The sequence below is a fragment of the Falco cherrug genome, chromosome 2, assembly GCF_023634085.1.
Source record: "Falco cherrug isolate bFalChe1 chromosome 2, bFalChe1.pri, whole genome shotgun sequence".
Lineage (NCBI taxonomy): Eukaryota > Metazoa > Chordata > Aves > Falconiformes > Falconidae > Falco > Falco cherrug.
The window spans coordinates 114,739,313-114,759,897 of NC_073698.1; the positions used below are offsets into that span (position 1 = coordinate 114,739,313).

General features: G+C 45.4%; 1 protein-coding gene across 13 annotated transcripts in view; it reads left to right on the plus strand.

Annotated features, from left to right (window-relative positions):
- Positions 1–20,585, plus strand: part of MPZL1 (myelin protein zero like 1) — a 41,945-nt gene that overhangs the window by 1,957 nt on the left and 19,403 nt on the right. For 5 of the 13 annotated variants that reach the window (XR_008730788.1, XR_008730787.1, XM_055701382.1 and 2 more), the window contains exons 1-2: positions 14,969–16,661; positions 19,918–20,131. Coding sequence is in view for 6 of the 13 variants with exons in the window: in XM_055701382.1 (XP_055557357.1) it covers positions 16,296–16,661; positions 19,918–20,131 (580 nt within the window). In the remaining 7 variants the exon portion in view is untranslated. Of the gene's footprint in view, positions 1–14,965; positions 16,662–19,917; positions 20,132–20,585 lie in introns of those variants that run through there. The other 8 variants (XR_008730782.1, XR_008730783.1, XM_005445496.4 and 5 more) reach the window with 4 other exon arrangements.

Genomic DNA, 20,585 nt, shown 5'->3' on the forward strand with positions numbered 1-20,585 from the left:
GCATGGGAATAAGTGACCAGAGTGCTGGTTTTTCATCTCTTTTGCATATGCAAAGTACCTTGGTGACTGGTAGGGAAAAGGTGACCTTCTCTAGAGTTTGGGGTTATAAGGAGCCCAGGGTTATAAATACTCTGCCTTTCAGCATGTTGGTCAGGTTCCTGCAGTTTTTTAAGGACCCACCTCCCAGTCCCTTTGCCTCATGCTGGATTTTCATCTAGCGAGAGGTTCAGAAATCAAAAACTGCCAAGCAAAGGGGCAAAGGGGCAAAGGCAGAAGTGGCATTTTCAGAGGGCTGTTGCCACTCGGTTGCTTAGAAGTGATGTGTGGCTGGGTGACGCGTTGTACATAGCTTCACTGCTGTGGCTTGTGGCTCCTCTTCTGCCTCTTCATGTGCTTGACGACAGACCTGTTTCTGTGGCAAATAACCTGCAGTGAGACAGAAACGTCATTTAGGGGACTGTGTTGTACAGGCCCAGTTTCACATCACAGTCTGCTTTGCCAAGCCAAGTGGGTCACTGTTGCTTCACAGATAAGTGCAGATAACGGGTTTTAAAGCTTATTTTCTTGTGTGTACCTGCATGTGTGCATTCATCTTGCTTGTTTAGGCTCAGTCACCTGAAAATCTGATTGCTTCGTTTACTTGTAAGAATGAAGGATCATTGTCAAAGGTACTGTTTGGGATCTGTGGACATTTGTAGCAGTAGTAGTTAATCTAGGTATAATCTCTTGCATGGGTGGGTGAGCCTTGAACAACTAGTCAAGAATATCAAGAAAATACATTATTTTGCGATCCTGAATTTGTAAGACAGGTATCACTTAAAGCAATACTTGTATCTGTCTCTAACGTGAGGGTGGTGCCTGTTTGCTTCTAAAAGTCTTAAAGAATGCCTAGTCATTACTGATATTTCTACTATTCTTTTTGATGCCAACAAAAGCCGTATTTTTTTCTTCTTTTTCTTTTCGTTCTCCTACTACCCCTTTTATATACACTCACGTACATGTGCACATATGCACAGGTCAGTAATAAGCAGAGGGGTATTGAGATGTTAGATAGCTCAAGTGCCTATTACTTACTGCTTTGAGCTCACCTGCACGTTTCAGTTGCTGCTTGAAATGTTTCCTGAAAATAACAGTGTAAGTCGGTGTTCCAATGCTCACTTCATGTTCGTGCCAGGTTTAGTCAGTATTGCTGTATTCGCCCTGTCAGGAGCTGTTAGTTCTTTTAGGCAGAGCCCACTGATGCTGCAGGTGGGAAGACTTCCTTGCCTGCAGTGCTAAGCAGGTTCTTCGGCAAAGGGAGAAAGTGATAAGGTAGATAAACTCTTCTTGCTGGTTGGGTTGAGGGTGGAGCTGCTGCTCAGGTCACCTCACTTGCAGCAGCAAGAAGTTCTTGGAGTATGCTGAAAAGATTAGCTTAATGTTTTGGTGATAATAAAATGTGGTTTAGTGCCGACTTGTAAAATGGCTGGGTTTTGGCCCCTCTGTGTAAGTAGCAATGTGTGTGTCTCTTGTTATCTGAATTGCAACCGATTGTGTTAAGCAGCAATTCCACTGTCTGTCTGGACTTACTTTATCCTGACTGATAATAGTAGATAGTAGATGTTCTTCATTGTGGGAGTTCTCAGAATGTGATATGATGTGGTTTACATGGCTCTTTCTACCACCTACATGTAATTAACAGTAAACAGTCTGCAAGAAAAAAAATACAATTTTTTTTTCCAACTATTGAATGCTAACTCAGGATATCCTAGGAATACATCAGAAAGCTGGAAGGTCTGGGTATGAAAACATTTGCATCCTATGGTTTTTGTCTGTCTTTTTTGTGTGTGTTTGTGGATCTGGGTTGGTGTGACCCCACAGGTAGTGGTGAGCACAATGGAGAGGATGCTAACGTCTTGTTTAAGAGGAAGCTGTGGCAGGAGAGGACAAGAAGTTCTGAACCAGCTTTGCTGCTGGCGAAGAGGCTTGGAGAACTCTTAATTTCACTGATTTACTGTCATCTCAAAAGAGCAGTTACTTAGAAGAGCAAGTGTTCACTCAGACTAGGGTTTAGCGGTAAGCTGTATCCAGCGTGCTATGGGTATGGATCTCGAGGCAGGGTCAATGTCAGTTTTGTTTGCTGTCAGAGGTGGTTGAAAGATGACCCTTCAGGTGATTTCACCTAGTTGTACAGATTTTTTTATTCCTACACACCCACACCCCCCTGCCCAATCTTTTATCTTTAAAGTGGCAGGACCGTTCTGTTACTTGAAAAAGTAACACGTCCTGAAAAAGCCACTTTTTTTTTTTTTTTTTGAAATTGAAGTTGTTTATATCAAAGAAATGTATTGGTACTCTTTGTGGCTGGGATAGAATTAACTTTCTTCATAGTGGCTTGTATGGTGCTATGTTTTGGATTTGTGATGAAAACAGCCTTGATAACACACCAAGGTTTTACATTGGTTACTTGTTTTACGTTGACTTACACAGCACCAGGGCCTTTTCTGCTTGTCACCCTGCCCCAGCAGCCAGCGGGCTGGGGGACACGAGGAGCTGGGAGGGGACACAGCTGGGACAGCTGCCCCCAGCTGACCAGAGGGATATCCCAGACCACAGGACATCATGCTCAACAATAAAAGCTGGTGGGGAAGAAAGAGGAAGAGGGGCTGTTTGGAGTTAGGGCATCTGTCTTCCCAAGTCACGTTAGGCCTGATGGAGCCCTGCTTCCCTGGAGATGGCTGAATAGCTGCCAGCCGATGGGCAGCAGAGAGTGAAAGCTTTTGCTTCACCTGTTAAACTGTCTTTGTCTGTACCTGTGAGTTTTTTCACTTTTAATCTTTTGATTCTCTCCCCCATCCCACTGGGGGGGTGTGTGGGGTGGGGGTAGCGAGCGGGCAGCAGGGAGGACTGAGCTGCCCACTGGGGTTAGCCCACAACCCTCGTATATTGTTCCCTTGTGCTGCTGTGCCTTTCAGCTCCTGCATTTTTATTTAGCTCTTGAGTTGGCACTTTCCAGTTGGTGCTGTTGCTTTGGCTTAAAGTGTGCAGGTAAAACAGGAAGGCTGGTTGTTCTCTTGAACTCCTTACCTCCAGCCCTGCAGAAGATGCTTTGCGATATGTTTGCTGGTGCTTTACACGCATGATGTTAAGGGAGTTTGCCCTGGCACATTGGTTACACCCTACCTTCAGTGTTTGAAATCAGATTGAGGTTCTGATCCTTAAGGGAGGATTAAACTCTGGGCAGTGCAGCAGTTTTGTGGGTGGTGGCTGGTGACACTTTCCTAAGCACTTTCATTTCACAAGGTGGAGGTAAATCAGGGCAGGTGAACTCCAGGTAGGTGAAATGGCCAGTGCCAGAGGTGTTTATCTTCAGTTGGCTGCTGCCCAGCTGTTACGCTTTTCAGTAACTTGGTTTTGTAATGTGTGCAAGTGAAAGACGGTGAAGGAGGCTCCCTCTTGGTAATAAAACTCTATAAAGCTGTAGGTGCTGCAGAATTTTTAAAATCTGACTGGTAACTATGTCTTGAAGTTTTCTGGTAGAGGTTTTACAGGATTGCTTGACTCTTTCAGGGTGGAAGGTGTTGGAGACGATGGCTGCATGGAGATCCTGCACACCCTGCTGCTTGGCAAAGTCAGCACAGGCACAGACTAAGGTGCTGCCCTAATCAAAGGGATGGCTCTAGAAATGACCTCGTATGTGTAAACTGGGGAAGTGATGTAGAGTATGCTACAAGGGAGGCTGTAAATACTTCACAAAAGAGAAGCATTCCTGGGAAGAGCCAGCTGAAGCAGGTCCTGCTTAGTTACTTAGTACTACTTGGTGCTTCCTAACGTTGCTTAATTGTTGTTGTTCAAATATGGTTTACATCAGACAGGGTTAGGGTGTTGGTCTGGTTTAAATGAAAACAATGGAAAAAGGGCTGTTTTGAACATGGGTTAGTTCCTGGTCAGATTTATCATGTTATGTTACGAACATGCATAGGGGGCTATTTAAATTGGCACCACCACTGACAAATTTTTGCGAAACAATGCTTTGAAATACATAGCATGGGCTTTTTCTTCTGGTTTTGTGGCTGCACTGCTGCAGGTTATAGCTAGTTGTCAGTTTGCTCAGCAAGTAAATTGGCGAGTTTGGTTAGCAAGTAAGCGTAAGACTGCTGTGAAGAAGGTGCCAGAGCTGGCTGCAGGCGTGCAGCAGTCAATGGAGCAGTAAGGGATCTCATCCTCAGAGAGCTTTGGATTTGCTGGAACTGCTGAAAGTCACTTGCTAGTCACACCAGAATAGGTGAGCCATGTGACTGAATACCCTGTTAGCTGATGAGGGTAATCGCTTGGAGGGCTTCATTTCAGCTGTCTCTAACTCCTTGCTCTGTTAAGTGGTGGGATTTTATTTAACAGGTTTTAACCAGGTCCCTCTGTATGCAGGAAAAAGCTCTGTGCTCACCTTTCAGGCTGGTGGAAATACCAATACTTGGCAAGAGGTGGACGTGATGCTGCGTCAGGAATGATGGCAGGTGGGCGTGACTGGTACTGAAATGGTTCTAATACCTTGGATGGTTCAGAGTGCATCTTCTGCAAATGTTTCTTGGTGTATAGAGATTTGTTGTCCCTGAGTTGGTTGCAATTCTGTGGATTGATTATTGTAAAAGGGGGGGAGGGGGTGCGGAAAGGGCAGCCGCTTAGGTCTGTTTGGTATGTAGCCTTTTTACACTGTATCTCCTTGTGAAACTTGTGTATCCTAAATTGTACTGCCAAGTTTGTTTTGGAAGTTGGTAGCTTCCATGCTGCTAATGCTAGATTTTGTCAAAAAGTTGCTGCACACCATCAGCAGTTGGCAACATGACTGGTACTTTTAACACAGTTTCAATTGAAATAGTACTAATAACCAGTGCTGACCTAGAGGGAAGCTTTTGTTCCAGCCAGTGATGTGTCCCACTCTACTGTTCTGCACCTTGGGGGTTTTTTTGTTTTGTTTTATTGTTGTTTGGTTGGGTTTTGGGGTTTCCTTTTTCCTGCAACTTCTGATCCTCAGTACTCTCATTTCTTTAGTAGACATTGTGACAGTTTTAGTAGATTGCTGTAGTAATTCTAGGAAATGTTTATGATGGTGGGATGTTTTCTTTACTCTCTCTGCCACGTGTTGAGCATGTGTAGCCAGCTTCTCTCAGGTCTTTAATTAAGCAAGCTTAATGGTATCTTTTTTTTTTTTTTTTTTTTTTTTTTTCCCCTGGGAAAAACTTGGTGTGTTTCAAGGAGACTCTTCTAAGATGTCTTCTCGATCATCTTGTTCCATGTAGCCTTTCTTTAATCTTAATTCCCATTTTCTGGAGTCTTTCCTTGCGCCCAAGGAGTAATCTGGTGTGTGTGTTAGTGACTTTGTTAGTATTGCAAGATTGGAGGTAGAACAGCTGCCATCAGCTGTCCCGGTTACCCTTTGCACTTCCAATGGCTTTGCTTATGTTGCCCCTTTGGGTTTTTCACTGTTCTGGTTTGACTTTGTCAACAAGAACTGTTTACTTGAAGACTTGTAAACTTACTGGGTCATGGAAGGAAAACCACTTAAGGGCTGTTGAATGGAAAAATATGATGTCTGGTTTGGAAAGTACCTGAGCTGCTGATTGGTGTCCCAGTCTGCAGCACCGCCAGGGAAGTATTCTTTGTGATCCCCAAGGAAGAGTTACTAGAACAGGGCTAGATGTTATTGGCTTCAAGACTAAATGAGCATCTGCCCAAACCTGACATATGACTGACTCTGTAATTGGAGCATGAAGCAGTGCAACTATGCTTACTTGTTCTGGGATCTCGGCACCTTTACAAGCATCTCAATTTTATGCTTTCCAGGTTGAGAGAGCGTTACACAAGTGAAATTATTTCCTTGGGATTGAACAAGGAATCTGTGGCCTGGCCAGCAAGGGAGCTTAGACATTCTCTGCAGTTTCTCATGCTTGTTCCTCATTTCTGATGAAAAGCGTGGGCTTTGGAAGTAAATCTCAGCATAGGTTCTTCTGCTGCCCCTTGGTAGAGCAGTGAGCAGCTCTGCATCATGTGGAGGAGACCACTTTGAAAACTGGCTCTGCTGCCTGGGAGCAGAAGGTGGTACCAAAGCTTAGTGACTCTGCAGACTTATCTTTTAAGTTCTGTCAAAGTAGGCACACAGGGGCATGCGGGGCTGAGATTCGTGGATGTTATTGACTGCTTTGGCAGCTTTGTCACAGCCTGCTTAAGGCTTCTCAATGAAACTGATTTCCTTTCACATGGGGTGAACAAGATGCTATTTTTTTCCCCTCATCGTTGAGTCAGGCAGAGCTTGGCTGAATGTGCAAAGCGGCCAAGGGAAAGCAAGCGTTGTGTTAGCAGATGCTCTTCTGAGCTCGTCTCTGCTCGGGGGATGAATGTTCCCAGCAGCAAGGCAGCAGGAGGTGGTAGGTGTTCACGGGCTAGGTGTCAGCAGATTTTCTTTCTGTTTTGTAGCGCTGGTAGGGTGCTGCAGGACTGGCAGCGTTACTGAAGACAGGAAGCCTTTTCCTTCAGCAGCCTGAATTACTTGACGAGATTGGCAGCCTGCGGAGCTGCTGTGGCAGCAGCAAAAAGCTGTTCTGGTGGTTGGCATTTGACAGAGAAACTAAACTGTTCTGTCCTCCTTTGAAGCCGTGGAATTTCATTTTAGTTGCTTGGAAACTTACATGTCAAGATTGGTTGGTGTGACTTTGTCTTGTTGTTGTTTCTGTAGCTGATGTTGCTTTGCATTATAGTTGAATGTATGGGGTGTAGGTGTTAAGGTTTTGGTGGCAGGGGTGGAGGGACAGCCTCTGTGAGGAGAGGCTGGGGCTGCGTTGTGCCTGATGCAGCCAGTTCCAGCCCGCTCCACTGCATCCACCGCAGGGCACGGCTGAGCCTCTCCGCTGAGCTGGTGGCACCTCTGTGATAATGTTTAAGAAGGACAAAGCACCACACAGGGAGTGAGGAGTGATCAAAGCCACCATTGCTGGTGGAGCTGTCATCCCCCACATCCACAAGTCTCTGATTGGAAAGAAGGACAACAAAAAATGACGTAGAGAGGAAAAAGTGTGAAGAACAACACTGCAAACCCCAAAGGAAGAGGGGAGAAGGTGCTCCAGGTACTGGGGAAGAGATTCCCCAGCAGCCCCTGGAAGTTTTGGGAGAAACTACTGTGGAGCAGGTATTCACCTGCAGCACATCAAGAGGACCACACTGGAGCAGGTATCAGTGCCATGGCCTGTGGAGACCCCAAGCGGGAGTAGGTTCTCCAGAAGGACTGCAAGCTCTTGGGAAGAGCTCATGCAGGAGCAGGAAAAGGTCTGAGGAGCAAGGAGCTATTATGGACTCACCACAACTCTCCATCTCCCCCTGGCTACCTGGGAGCGGGGAGGAGGTAGAGTAGTTGGGAATGAAGGAATGAAGTTGAGCTGGGGGTAAAAAAAGGGATGATGGAAAGATATTTTAATTTTTGTCTTTGTTTTGTACCATCCAACTCTATCTTAATTGGTAATAAATTCATTTTCCCCAAGTCAAGTCCGTTTTGCCTGGGACAGTAATTTGTAAGTGATCTTCCTGTGCTTACCTCCACCCGTGACCATTTTCATCTTATTTTCTGCAGCTGTCCTGTTTGGGAAGGGATAGTGAGAGAGTGGCTGGCTGGGCATCTGGCAGCTAGCTAGCTGTGGGTCAACCCACCACAATGACAGGCAAGGACATAGATTTAGAAATATATGTGTATATATGCATTTTTATATCTATACACCTAATAAGACTTCAGACCAGATAGTGCTATGATGGATTTCTAGTGTGGAGATGGTCAGACAGTGTTTTTTGTTACGCTGACATACGTGGCTCCTTAATACTTGTGTGTTTTCCTTATGAAATACAGCATGGTTTGCTCCTGGGTGGAATGGCTGGCATGGATTTCACTTCCATGTTAAGGCTAAATGATGTCAATGAATTCTTAGTACGTGTCGTGGTTTAGCCCTGACCGGCAACCCAGCCCCACGCAGCCACTCGCTCGCTGCCCCTTGCTCAGAGGGATGGGGAGGAGGATCGGGAAGGAATGTAAAACTCAAGGGCTGAGATAAGAACAATGTAATAGGCAAAGCAAAAGCCGCGCACGCAAGCAAAGCAAAGCAAACCCAGGGATTCGTTCCCCACTCCCCACGGGCAGGCAGGGCTCGGCCATCCCCGGGACAGCGGGGCTCTAGCACACAGAACAGTGACTCGGGAAGACAAACGCCATAATGCTGGATGTCCCCATCTTCCTTCTTCCCCCAGTTTATATAGCCAGCATGACGTCCCATGGTAAGGAATACCGCTTTGGCCAGTTGGGGTCAGCTGTCCTGGCTGTGTCCCCTTCCCAGTGTCCCGTGCCCCTCCAGCCCCCTCGCTGGCAGGGCCCGAGAAACTGAAAAGTCCTTGATTTAGTGTGAACATCACCCGGCAACAACTAAAACCATCAGTGTGTTATCAGCGTTGTTCTCACACCCCATCCAAACCACAGCCCTGCACCAGCTACTGAGAAGAAAACTAAGTCTCTCCCAGCTGAAACCAGGACACTATCCACCCCTTATTCCATACCAGTTACATCATGCCACACTTTCCAATACAACCTCATTAACCACCACTACCCTCCCCATCATTTGATATAATACACAAATATCATTCCCTTAGATATTTTTACAGGGGTAGTCTGTAGTCTATGAAATGTCCATTGAGTTCACTTAGTCCGTGAACGCGCTCTCTTATGGTGGTCACTCAGGAGAGGAGAGGTTGTGTGGGGTTATCGGGCATCACAGCCAGCTCAGGTTGGGTCACTGCTGCAATTGCACTGCTTTTTGTAAGGCTTGTCCTCCAGTGGTTCAGGTGGTTCCTGCTGTCGTCATTCCTATAACATGAAACTCACATCATGGACTACAACAATTTAAAGGTATATCCATTAAAATCTCCACCCCTGGTCCCTTCAGACCAGCCCTAGGGTGTAACATTGCACTGAACTCCTGATTTGGCTTGGATTTATCCACAGACTGCGGTCCCTTGGGGCAGTCCCTGCTCCAAGTGGAGCCTTGGCTATGAACCAGTCTCTCCAGGGGTATCCCTGCTGCGGCATAGGCTCAGCCACAGTCACTTTGAGGTGTGCCTGTTCCAACATGGCCTTATCCATGGGCCATCACCACCAAACTGCTCCAGCGTGGCCTTGCCCACAGCCACAGTCCCTCCAGGGTTGTACCTGCTCTGTCGTGGGCTCATCCACGGCCACACGCTTTGAGGTGCTCCAGCCTGACCTCACACACAGCCACTGATGCTTCAGGGTGTACCTGCTGCAGCACGGACTTGTCCACAGCCACAGCCACTTCGAGGTGTGCCTTCTTCAGCATGGACCTGTCCTTGGGCCACAATCGCTTCAGAGGCATACCTGCTGCAGCACAGGTATAACCACGGCCACAGATGCTCCGAGATATACCTGCTCTGGCATGGACTTATTCACGGCCACAGGGGCTTTGGGGTGTCCTGCTCCCACGTGGACTCATCCACAGGTCACAGTCCCTTTGACTCGAGCTCACACTGGAGTTCCAGTCTGTCCAGTACAGCAGCACAGGAACAGCAGCGATGCTCTGGCCACCTGCCAGCCCCGGCGCATCGCCATTGCCGTTATCAAAGTGTTCCCGGGCACGGCGCAGGGAGCAGCACAGCACAGGATCAGCAGTGCAGCAAGCAGCGAAAGCGAGAAGTAGCTGCTAACGAGCTCTAGACTAATATACAGTGAGGCAAGCCAGCCCCACGGGAAGCACAGAAACCTGTCTCTTAATAGCTAAACAGCAATCAAAGCTATACATTTGATCTAGCACATTCCAATCAGATCTGCTGTTATCTTGAACTCTTCGTGCCCCGTTTTGGGCGCCAAAAAGGACTGTCGTGGTTTAACCCTGTCTGGCAACCCAGCCCCACGCAGCCACTTGCTCACTCCCCCCCCCCCCCCAGAGGGATGGGGAGGAGGATCGGGAAGGAACGTAAAACTCAAGGGCTGAGATAAGAACAATGTAATAGGCAAAGCAAAAGCCGCGCACGCAAGCAAAGCAAAGCAAACCCAGGGATTCGTTCCCCACTCCCCACGGGCAGGCAGGGCTCGGCCATCCCCGGGACAGCGGGGCTCTAGCACACAGAACAGTGACTCGGGAAGACAAACGCCATAACGCCAGATGTCCCCAACTTTCTTCTTCTTCCCCCAGTTTATATACTCAGCATGACGTCCCATGGTATGGAATATCCCTTTGGCCAGTTGGGGTCAGCTGTGCTGGCTGTGTCCCCTCCCAGTGTCCCATGCCCCCCCAGCCCTCTGGCTGGCAGGGCCCAAGTCCTTGATTTAGTGTGAACATCACCCGGCAACAACTAAAACCATCAGTGTGTTATCAGCGTTGTTCTCACACCACATCCAAACCACAGCCCTGCACCAGCTACTGAGAAGAAAATTAACTCTGTCCCAGCTGAAACCAGGGCAGTATGGAAATTCGGTCCAGCATCTGGATGCTTTAACAGATCTTGTGGAGTTTCAGAGGAATGATTTGGGCATGTCTACTCCTGTCTATTAAGACATGAAGGCTAGGATTTCTCCACCAGGTGTTTTATCTACAGTGAAGAAATGATGGACTATGGGGACCTAAGTACCTATAATTGCAGGAGGGCACTATAACTATGTGCTGGTTTTCCAAAATGTTTTGTAGGGGTCTTGCTGCTGTTGTTTCATGCTGATTTTACAGGGAATTTGCGCTTTGTGGGTGAAAGAACTAAATGTCGTGCAACTATAGTTGAGACTGCTGCCAATAGTAGACTTCGATATTTCACAACACGCTTGACATTAAGAGTATTTCTTAACAAAAGCGCTGTTTCACAAGTGTGTGTTGTTTTTTTGGCTTGTGACCCCTAGTCATCAGGAAGTCCCACATCCTTCTCTCTGATGAAACTTCTGGGCTGCTGGGAAAACCCTGGTGAACATAACAATACACTGACTTTTCTGTTGTTTTATTGAGACCTTTAAATGTGTATTGCTCAGGTGCTGCTGTACTAATGCACTTCTTTCCATTTTCCTGATCTGTGGCTCCATCATCAACTTGTAACCTGTAACAGCCTGTCTGAATCTTTCCATCTTTCTTTCATCAGACTTTCTGATTATTTCCTCATAAGAGACTTTATTTATAAATCGTATGAATGTCTCTATTACTAGGTATCTATAAGATAAATGAAGCAAGTTGCTTGTATTAATTAATAAACTGATGACTAGCCATTTCAAGAGGAAGGGAGTGTTAACGCTTTTCCCAGTGTAGGGTGGGAACTGTAAGCATCTAGTATTTAGTGATTTGATAATAGTTTCCGCTTAGGCTGTGTTTGTGCTTGTGGAAATAAGATGCCTGTGATTACAGTATTAATTGTTTGCATTCTTGGCTTGTTAAGACTCCTAGTGATCAAGCTGAATTGGATCCAAGGGAATCGAGTTTATTTTGATGTGTTCATAGGCTTAGTTAGCAGAACTTTTTCATTGAATCCAAGATCTCAGTGGAGACTCTGTTCTACAAAGAAATTTTAATTAGCTCAGTGTTAATTAGTGTAAACCTTCAGTGCAAGGAAGGATTTCCTTGTCCTGTGCTACCAAACCAAGTTTTCAACCTTTGCCTAGTAGAATGGGGGCCATATTTCTGTATACAAAAATGTAGAACAAAAGCAGTTCTTGCCCGAAAGATTTTTATTTTTTTTTAACCACTAAGGAAACAAGTGTAAGCAACCAGGGGATAGAAGTAAAGGCAGGAAAAAACACCTTCAGCTTTAGCATGCATTGATCTCCGAGCAGTGGCAGCTTAGGCGCTGTTGGATTTATACAGATGCTGTTACCAGATATTTTGGAGGCACTTAAGAGGTCTTGAGGGAAGTTAAATAAGTTTTCAGTTTTTGAGCAGATCCCTCCCAGGCATGAGGGACAGTGCCTAGAAGGTACTGCGATGTGGATTTGAAAAGTCTGATGAGATCAATGCTGTAACATGGCTGGGGCAAGAGTCCCTTAATCCTGAAACAGGGAGGGGTGACTGGATGCTTGGTGTCATTTAAATGACCGTGGCATGCATAGGTCGATCTCTATAACCCTGTGTAAAGTTGTCATGTCAGTTCGTGACCTTGTAACTTGTTTCTGGGGAGGGGACCATGATTTGCATATTATTGTGTTTAATGGAGGATATAGCCTTGAATGTAAGCAGTTTGTGGTAGCGGACAAAGGGAAGTATCCAGACTTTGACCTGTAGGATAGCCAGCAAGCAACTTAAACCAGTATTAAGTCAATATAATAACGCTGGTTAATTGGAGATGTTGTATAAGGCGTAGTGCTTGCTCTGAGCGTGTGTTGTTGAGTACTACATCTTCTATAGTCAGTTAATGGAGGAAAGCAGTGATCTTGCCTATGCAGTGTCTTCCTCTTCTCAATGTCACCCTTGGAGCAGTTTGGTTACCAGGAACTGTGATACTTACTGGTCTGTTACTGACCATCTGTCCAGAGCAGAAAGGACATCACAGTAACGAAGGCCAAGATACAGACTGGAGTTTTTAGACCAGTGTCAGCTGAGCAGGTGGCTAGAAACTCTGAAAGACTCTGTCTTGACCTCAGAAGAGTTCAAAGTCAAAGATGCTGTGCAGGTTATGAATTGGAGAGACATGTGGCAGGTCCGTGGTGATAAACGCAGTTGTGGAGGGCTCTGAGGGAAGAAATGAACTCTGTTTTCATCCCATTTAGTGTGAGCTGACAACTTAGCATTGACAAAGATGTCAGACTGAGACTGTTCTTTGAACATAAGGAGACAGATCCTGAGCAGAGACACAGATCTGAGTAGTCAGTGCAGTGATGGGAGCTGAACTTGTTTTGCGGGTGAGATCCCTGAGACAAGATACTGAGGAAAAAAAAGAGACCTGAGAATAGAGAGAGCGTTGATGAAGAGTGACGATCCATGATGGGAACAATAAGAAAAGATTAGTAAGTAAGTAAGAGTAGTAAGATTTTTAAGAGTGTCATGTCCTGTTTCAAGAGTAGGAGGATTGTCTGAGAAGGAAGGTGAGGCTGGAGTCTTCATTGAAGTGTGGGGGCTGAAGATGGAGCTGGTGAGAGCTGGTATAGTTGGAGCAGTTTTAGCTCCAACAACACTAGAGGTGAAAAAGAAATGGCTGAAAAGGCATAGGTGGGGTTTTTTTTCCTGACAGTTTTGATGGTAGGTGAGAAAAATAGAAGCATCCTTCTGCTGAAAAAAAGAATTAAAGCGGTTGAAGGCTGGAAGAGATGTTCAGAGGGAAATATTTGGGCTACGGGCAGTTGGACAGGGTGATGGGATCAAGGAGGATCTATGGGAGAAGAGCAAATGTTTATCTTTGCCCTACCTACCTTGCAGACCTTCTCTTCCTAAAGCTCTCTTCTGTCTCAGACAGTCTCCTGTGATAATTTTTTTTCTTGAGAGGAACTAGGCTGAGTAAGCTTGAGGAATGGAGAAGTAAGTGTGACTGCAATATGACTCAGAATTCAGCTGAAGTATTAAAAAAGCTGGAGGAGCTGGAAGAAGGATGTAATCCTGGCAAATGTGGAAAGAGAAGGAAAAGAGCTGGAGCTGGAGATGATCCATGTGGATTTTATTAGGGCAGAAGAGGCCAAAAAGTTCAAGGTAGTGGGAACTGCCACCCTATCAGTGAAAGTACAAGAGCAGAGGGCTAAGGGTGAACAAATGTCAAATGTTATGGCCTCTCTATTACTTCTAAACAATCACGTTAAGATTTGAGGAACTGGTGTCTCATGCTGTAAGACCACAGAGGCAGGAAAAAAATTTTGAGGCGGTGCACATTGAAAGAACAAATAAAATGATGGGCTTTTTTTAGGCTGGGGGAAGAGAATGAGCAAAGAAAACATGGAGCTGGGACAACAACAGAACATATGAAAGTTAAAATTGCTGGAAATATCTGTACAAGATTACACAGTTCCTGCCTCCCCAGACTGTAGAGAGAAGTTGGCTTTTAATTTTTTTTTCTTTTGCTTTGCTACAGTTCTCTCACAGGTTGCTGGTGAGTTAGAACAGTGACTTCTTTAGATGAAGCAGATCTGTGCTACCCACTGCCTGTGTGTGGCAAGGAGTTCTCCGTACCACGTACAAGCAGACAATGTCTGTGCAGACTCTTTTCCTCCTACACAAATGCTGAGGGCATCTTGCTTGTTTTATGCTTGAAAGGAAGGCTTGTCCTGTGGCTTGGATGCAAAACAATGGGTTTTATTTATTTTTTCTTTTCTACTCCATTAGCTGGAAAAAATACATAAAGCACAGCAGCTCTGAGTTCATTTCATTGAACTGCTAGAAGCCTTTGTATATTCCAAATAAATATTTGGTAATTGTTTTACAAAGGAATATTTTTTGGCCCGTAGTCCAAGTACGTACAAGAGAAAGGAAGCTCTGATACAACCTCTTGGGGAAAATAATCCCCCTCCCTTAGGGTGCTGTTCCCCTTTCACTGGTCAGAAATGAGAGAAGCGGTGGCCGGGGAGTCCGAGGGATCAGGGGTAGCCTGACGGGACTGAGGAGTTTGTGAGTTTGAGGAGTGAACAGCATGGACTCTGACTGGCAAAATGAGTGAATGAGGGTTTCTTCTGGTTCTGGTTATTGTAATTAAACTGATATGCTTAATTTTCCCACCCCTGCGGTGTTTGTGTGCTCGTTCCGTGTCCCCTGGGCATGTGCTCTGCGTTCCCCTGGCTTGCCATGTGCTTGGGTGAGAGACAGCGGTTCCCACAAAGCCAGCCGCGTCGCCATCCTTGGGTGTATCCACGTGGCCGGGGTGTTTTGCATTTCTTTCGTCTTTCAGCCATTTCATGGACGGAACTACAGCTTCCAGAGCTCGCAGGCGGGCTGTGTGGCGTGGCCAGCTGCCTGCTGTGTTGGTGGCCCTGTGCTGCGGCCACTCAGCTGGGGATGCCCAAGAGATTCTCGGGGTGGAGGGAGGAAGATGGGAAGTGGCACAGCTCACGTGAGCTTTGTTTTCTTGGGGAACGAGGCTTAAATTTGCCTGTGTAAAAGACGGTTTCTAAAATTCCCTACGGAGCATGGGCTTTGCTTAATTTTAAGCTCCGATAAAATAATCTGATTTAAGGCAAACCTACGTGTTAGGATGGTCATGTCACTCGAAGGAAGCTTGCTGTCTGACTTTGAAGGCTGCTGAGCTGGTAGCTCTCACTGACTAAAAGCATGAACCCCATGATTTAAGGACTAATGTAGGTTTGTTTGGTTGGGTTTTTTACCCTGTCTTTGTCTGGACTCGTTCTTTTCAGTTTGCCTACTTCAAGAGCTAGTTTGTTTGAGAAATAAATCAGCTAAGATACTGAAGAAGCAGGAAGACTTGCTTTCCTCTTCAAATAAGGGAGGAACCCCCCTGTATTTAAGATATTGTAGCTCAGAAATACAGAATCATGTGATCAGAAGCAGATTACTAGTACCGTCTCTGTGCTGAAACCTATGGTTTAATAAAACCCAAAACGTCACATTTGAGTTACCGAGGGCACATGGCGTATGTGCATCCAGCCACAGTGATTTTACAAGATTTTTGTTTTCACACGGACGTGACACAAACGCTGAAAGACATTGTTTTGTGATGTCACAAGATCATGCCTTGCTTCTTAACATAAACTTGAATGAATATGCAGATGTATCTTTGCTTAAATGTGGATAGGGATAGTGTCTTTGTGGTTTAAAGGGTGCCAGATAAGCAATATGTTCAGCAGGTTTCCCAAATCACACTGAATTTCACTCAGTCTGTAGGAAAACTACCAGTACCAGCACAGTATTCGCCTTGATTACTTTAATTCTGGGGGGTGGTTGTGGTCTGCTGTTTTGCCCATGCGTAAGCCTCATGGCAGAAGAAAACTTAAACTGCTGTCATGTTTCTGAACTATAGCTGAGTGATTGTTTATGAGGGCTTGCACATGAGGACCTCGAAGGCTGCCAGAGAGCGGATCAGATGGCGTAGCTGGGAGCCAGAGAGCTTTACTCCTCAGCTTTCTGGAGGTGAACTTTTGTTCTACCTACAGCTGAGAAAAACTGGAGATGGGAAACAAGATGTGAGCCAGAGAGGAAACTGAGTAATAGCCGAGTTCAAGATGTTAGTTCCTCCGATGGGGCTTGTTTATTACAATGGCTGCTGGCAGTAATAGGAAAGAGTTTTAAACTCATCCTTTGCACTATAGAATTGACTTCCACAGACTGTTGTAGAGGAAACCTCTGTGGATGGAAAACATCCTGTAACAGATAATGCAAGGAAAGAGAAGTGAACTGGCCTGCTCTGGTTTATATCGCAGGTACAATGCAATGTCTGTGCGCACTCTTGGTGTAGGAGTTGGTGGTGTCTTTTCCTCTTACAAGCAACGTGATATGAACTTCTTGATTCTCGAAATCTCGAAATCAGCACTGATGCCACTTGTTCTCCTTCTTTCTTCTCTTTACCTTTCCCATACAGTTAAAGTATCAGCAGTAGAGGTCAACACACCGGAGGAGATATTTGTGGAGAATGGGACAGACGCAAAGCTTCCATGCACATTTACATCTGTGGAAGTGATCAGCAGCGCAGCATCTGTTTCTTGGAGTTTTCAACCAGAGGGAGCTGCAACTCGTATCTCAGTAAGGAATGGCTGTAGGGGAACAAATCTGGGAGGGGAGGCTGTGATAAGGATTCAGAGGTCTTCTAGTTGGCTCAGGATCAAGCAGATAGGAATTGGAGCCTCCTTTCATGTGTTGTGTCTTCATCACTGTGATTTTAGGGGGGCTTTTTAAAAGTTGTTTAAAAGTATTGCCATATGCTAGATCTCTGCAAAGACAGGAGCGTGCAGCAGCTGTAAAATATACCAGTACTTTGTTAAACAGTCAGAGGAGAGGGGTTTTGGTGTGGTAGCAGTATGTACGAAGCAGATGAGCATCTAGGAATCTTCTCCTAAGTTCTGTATCCTCTTGCACTTGAAATGAGCTGCAGAGCGGTGCACTGAATGATAGCCGTCACAGAATCTGGGTTACTGCTATTACAGTGTTACATTGTGTGTTGTACATGTTGATTATTTTCTGCTTGTGTACTGCATAGCCTCTGTTTGAAAGGGTTTAAAGCAAGACCAGTCCCCCTGGTTTCAGAAGAGAATTGAATTGCTCAAATCAGTAAGCAGTTGCTTCCTCACGTCTTAGTTTTTTGACAAGTGAAAAATCAGACTAGCAAGCAACTTAGGCTAATAAAAATTGCCATCGCTCGTTTCCTCTGCGTTGAGCACAGGTGGGCTCAGATCCTTGGGTTGTGAAACTTCAAAGAAGTAGCTTTGGTAGGTTGTTAGCTGTCTTCTTCCTCTGTCGCGTAAGCTGTGCGTGCCTGAGTCAGCTCTGACACTTCTGCTTCTCTCTTATTCCTTGCCCTGAGTGAGAATTTAGAGGAAGCAGAACAAAGGACTGCGGGGCAGCAGGAAAGATGCTCAGCCTGTTAGTGTTTGTCTCCTTCCCTCTACTGCAGCCGTGAGGTCATTTAAACTCTAGGAGCCCTTCAATGCTTAGAACAGAGATGATACAAAACAGTGTATGAGCATCTTACTCAATATAGAGAGCTCTGAAGAATCAAATCTGAACTCTCAGTGAATAAGTGTTTAGTTTGGAAAAGGGAACTCTTCTCTTCGGCAAGCCAAAGCAGTAGCTGGGCAAAAGCTTAAGGAAGTAGGGCATGTTTCCTGCCAATGTGGAACAGGATGGGTGAAAAGAAGCCATCTGTTTTCCTCTCCCCATAGACATATCCATCACATATCCTGTTTTGCCCTTCCCTTTGTGCATCACAGTCCAAACCCTTTATTGCAGAAATACAACTTCAGGACATAGTATTTTTTTGGAAGTGAAGTCGATTTAGACCTTCTACCTGGATGCAGTTATCAGCACAACTGAGAGAAAAGCAAATTATTTTTGAGCAGAAGTGACCCAGCATGGTCTGATGTTAATTCCCCGTTTCTTTTGAGGAGGTGGGGGAGGTATAGAGGGAAGATTATTTTGTTTTATGAACCCAAGTCTTGTTCATTACATGGCTTGATGGGCATTGATTTGAAAGATCAGTCTCATGGTCAGCTTATATCTGAGCTAAGTCCATACTGCACCTGGAAAGGATGGTCCTGTGCCTCTCCAGAATCAGCACTGCAATCTTGCGGCAGCGTGGAGAGGCTGAAAGCTTCCCCTGCTTGTCCCCTTCTCCCGTCACATGCCCAGTTATAGAGGCAGCTCTGCAGGAAGGAAATGTCTGATGACAGCAGAGTTTCACAATTGGCTTAAACCAGTCTAAACCCATCAGCTTTAGGTTTCGGTAGAAGTTTTGTGTTAAATCACTTAATCATAAGCATGGAGTGGCTTGAGTCACTTAGCTCGTGTTTCAGGACAGCCTTTACTTTGTGATTTCTCCTTCCCCAGGTGAGGACACCTAGAGAGCTGAGGAATCTGTGTCTTGCCTTCTAGACTTCCAGTCGGATGACTCCTCTGTGCCCAGGGGTGTGGTAACGCAGTGCCCCAGTGCTAAAGGTTTTAATCCAGCTGGAAACGCTGCAGACTGATGCAGATTTCCTCCAAAATGTTGACAGATGACTGTGTGCTAGCAGACTTCCTACCAGATGAGTTGGTTGGATTTGTGCTAGCCTGTAAACAACAGATAAGTGTCAGATTGACTGCAGCCCAACAGATGGTCGTGTGCACATACTTGATCTGGATAAGAACTGTGCTGCCAGGTGATGAGGCCTGATATCCCGATTGTGGGTCGGATGGAGAGGATGTTGGAAAGGCGAGCCTCAGATCAAGGATGGGAACAGGAAAAGAGATGGGAGATGACTTGAATGGGAAGAGAACTGACTTGTAGCCAGTCTGGTGGCAGAGAGACTGCTTTGTAAAGAACGCTGTAGAAAGAGGAGGCTGGAATATTGTCTTAAAGTTTTTTAACCATGCTCTGGAGACTGAACTGAAGAGGGTTCAGGCTGATTCTTGGTTAAGTTTGTTTTGCTCTCTTTTAGAAGGTGAAATTAAGAATGAATGTGGTCCTGCAGTATAGCCTTGATCCCTCTATTAAGGTTATGGCCATTGTTCAAACATCCCATATGTTTGAAAGCAGAGTTGTCCTGTAGAAGTCTGTACAATTCTGCTGTAAATTCCAATTTGAGTCAGGTATACCAAGGAAAAATGCGGTTTCTCTTCAGACTGTACCAAACAGGTTCATTCTTCCAAGGACTTTTGGTCATGTCTAGGGAGTGCAGGGCCAGTGTGCAACTTCATTGCCTAAAAACTGGGAAACAGTTATGTTTAGTTAATGTGAAGGTTTCTGGAAAGCAGCTAGGTACACCCTTAGTTACTTACGGGATTATTTTGGGGGTGGAGGGAAAGAGGGTATTGCCTGTTAATTTAGCTGTGCTGCAGTTGCAAGTAACACATTGCAAAACACAAGATAGGAAACTTGGTATCCTTTTCCTACTAGGATGCAGAAGTCTTCCTGTACCTGAAAGACTGATGGCTGTGATGCAGAACTGTTCTGTTCTTTAATTATTCCCAGGTTAACTGCCTTTTTCTCTTTCTTCCACCTCCTTGTCTGAGAAACACCATGTCCCCAAAACCAGGAAAAAAAACCCTAAAAAATCCAACCACAAAACAAAACCAGCAGAGAGTGAAACTTGCAGTCTGTTGCGATAGTATAATTGAGGTATAAGCCATGGTGTGGTTATGCAAGCCAGGCTGAAGTGGTGAGGCAGGAGGAAAAAAAGATCTCAAAATACTGGCTGTATATAATACAGTGGATTCTGGGAGAATGCTGTAATAGTGAGAGAAGCAATGTAGCTCTGTGATCTCTAATTGCATTGTTCTTATATCCTCTTTTCCTTGACTGCAGTTTTTCTATTACTTTAATGGAAAGCCATACCCTGGAAAGGACATACCATTTAAGGACAGGATCACTTGGGCTGGAGATCTTAACAAGAAAGATGCTTCAATCAGTATATCAAACATGCAGTTCCGGGACAACGGCACTTACATTTGTGATGTCAAGAACCCACCTGACATTGTTGTCAAACCAGGAGAAATACGAGTTAGAGTTGTGGAGAAAGGTATTCACCCTATATATTTTTTTTCCTTCCTTTTTTTCCTGCCTCCCCCTTCTGTGTCTGCCACTTTTCTTGGGGGTGGGGGAGTAGCCTGGAGGGAACAGCTGTCTTTTTAACCGTCTTCTTACAGGTCCTAATAATTGAACCGATATTCTGTCAGCTGTTTAAAAAACGGAATGTCGTATACCCTTTTCCTCTATACCTACTAATCCCTATGCTTTTAACACGTATTAGCAAAAACTGATGGAAGCCTTGATGAAACCCCATCTTCTTGTTTCAAAGTCCTATGATTTTTTTTTTCCCTGTATTTTGCTACATCAGGGGTTAGGATGACTTTTGAAATCTGGGGAGCAAGGAGAGAAAGTGGCAGACTCTTCTTTTTGGAACCCATCCTGGATATATACTGGAAAATAATCATCTGGGCCAAGCATGTACGGACAGACAGTGAAACGCTACT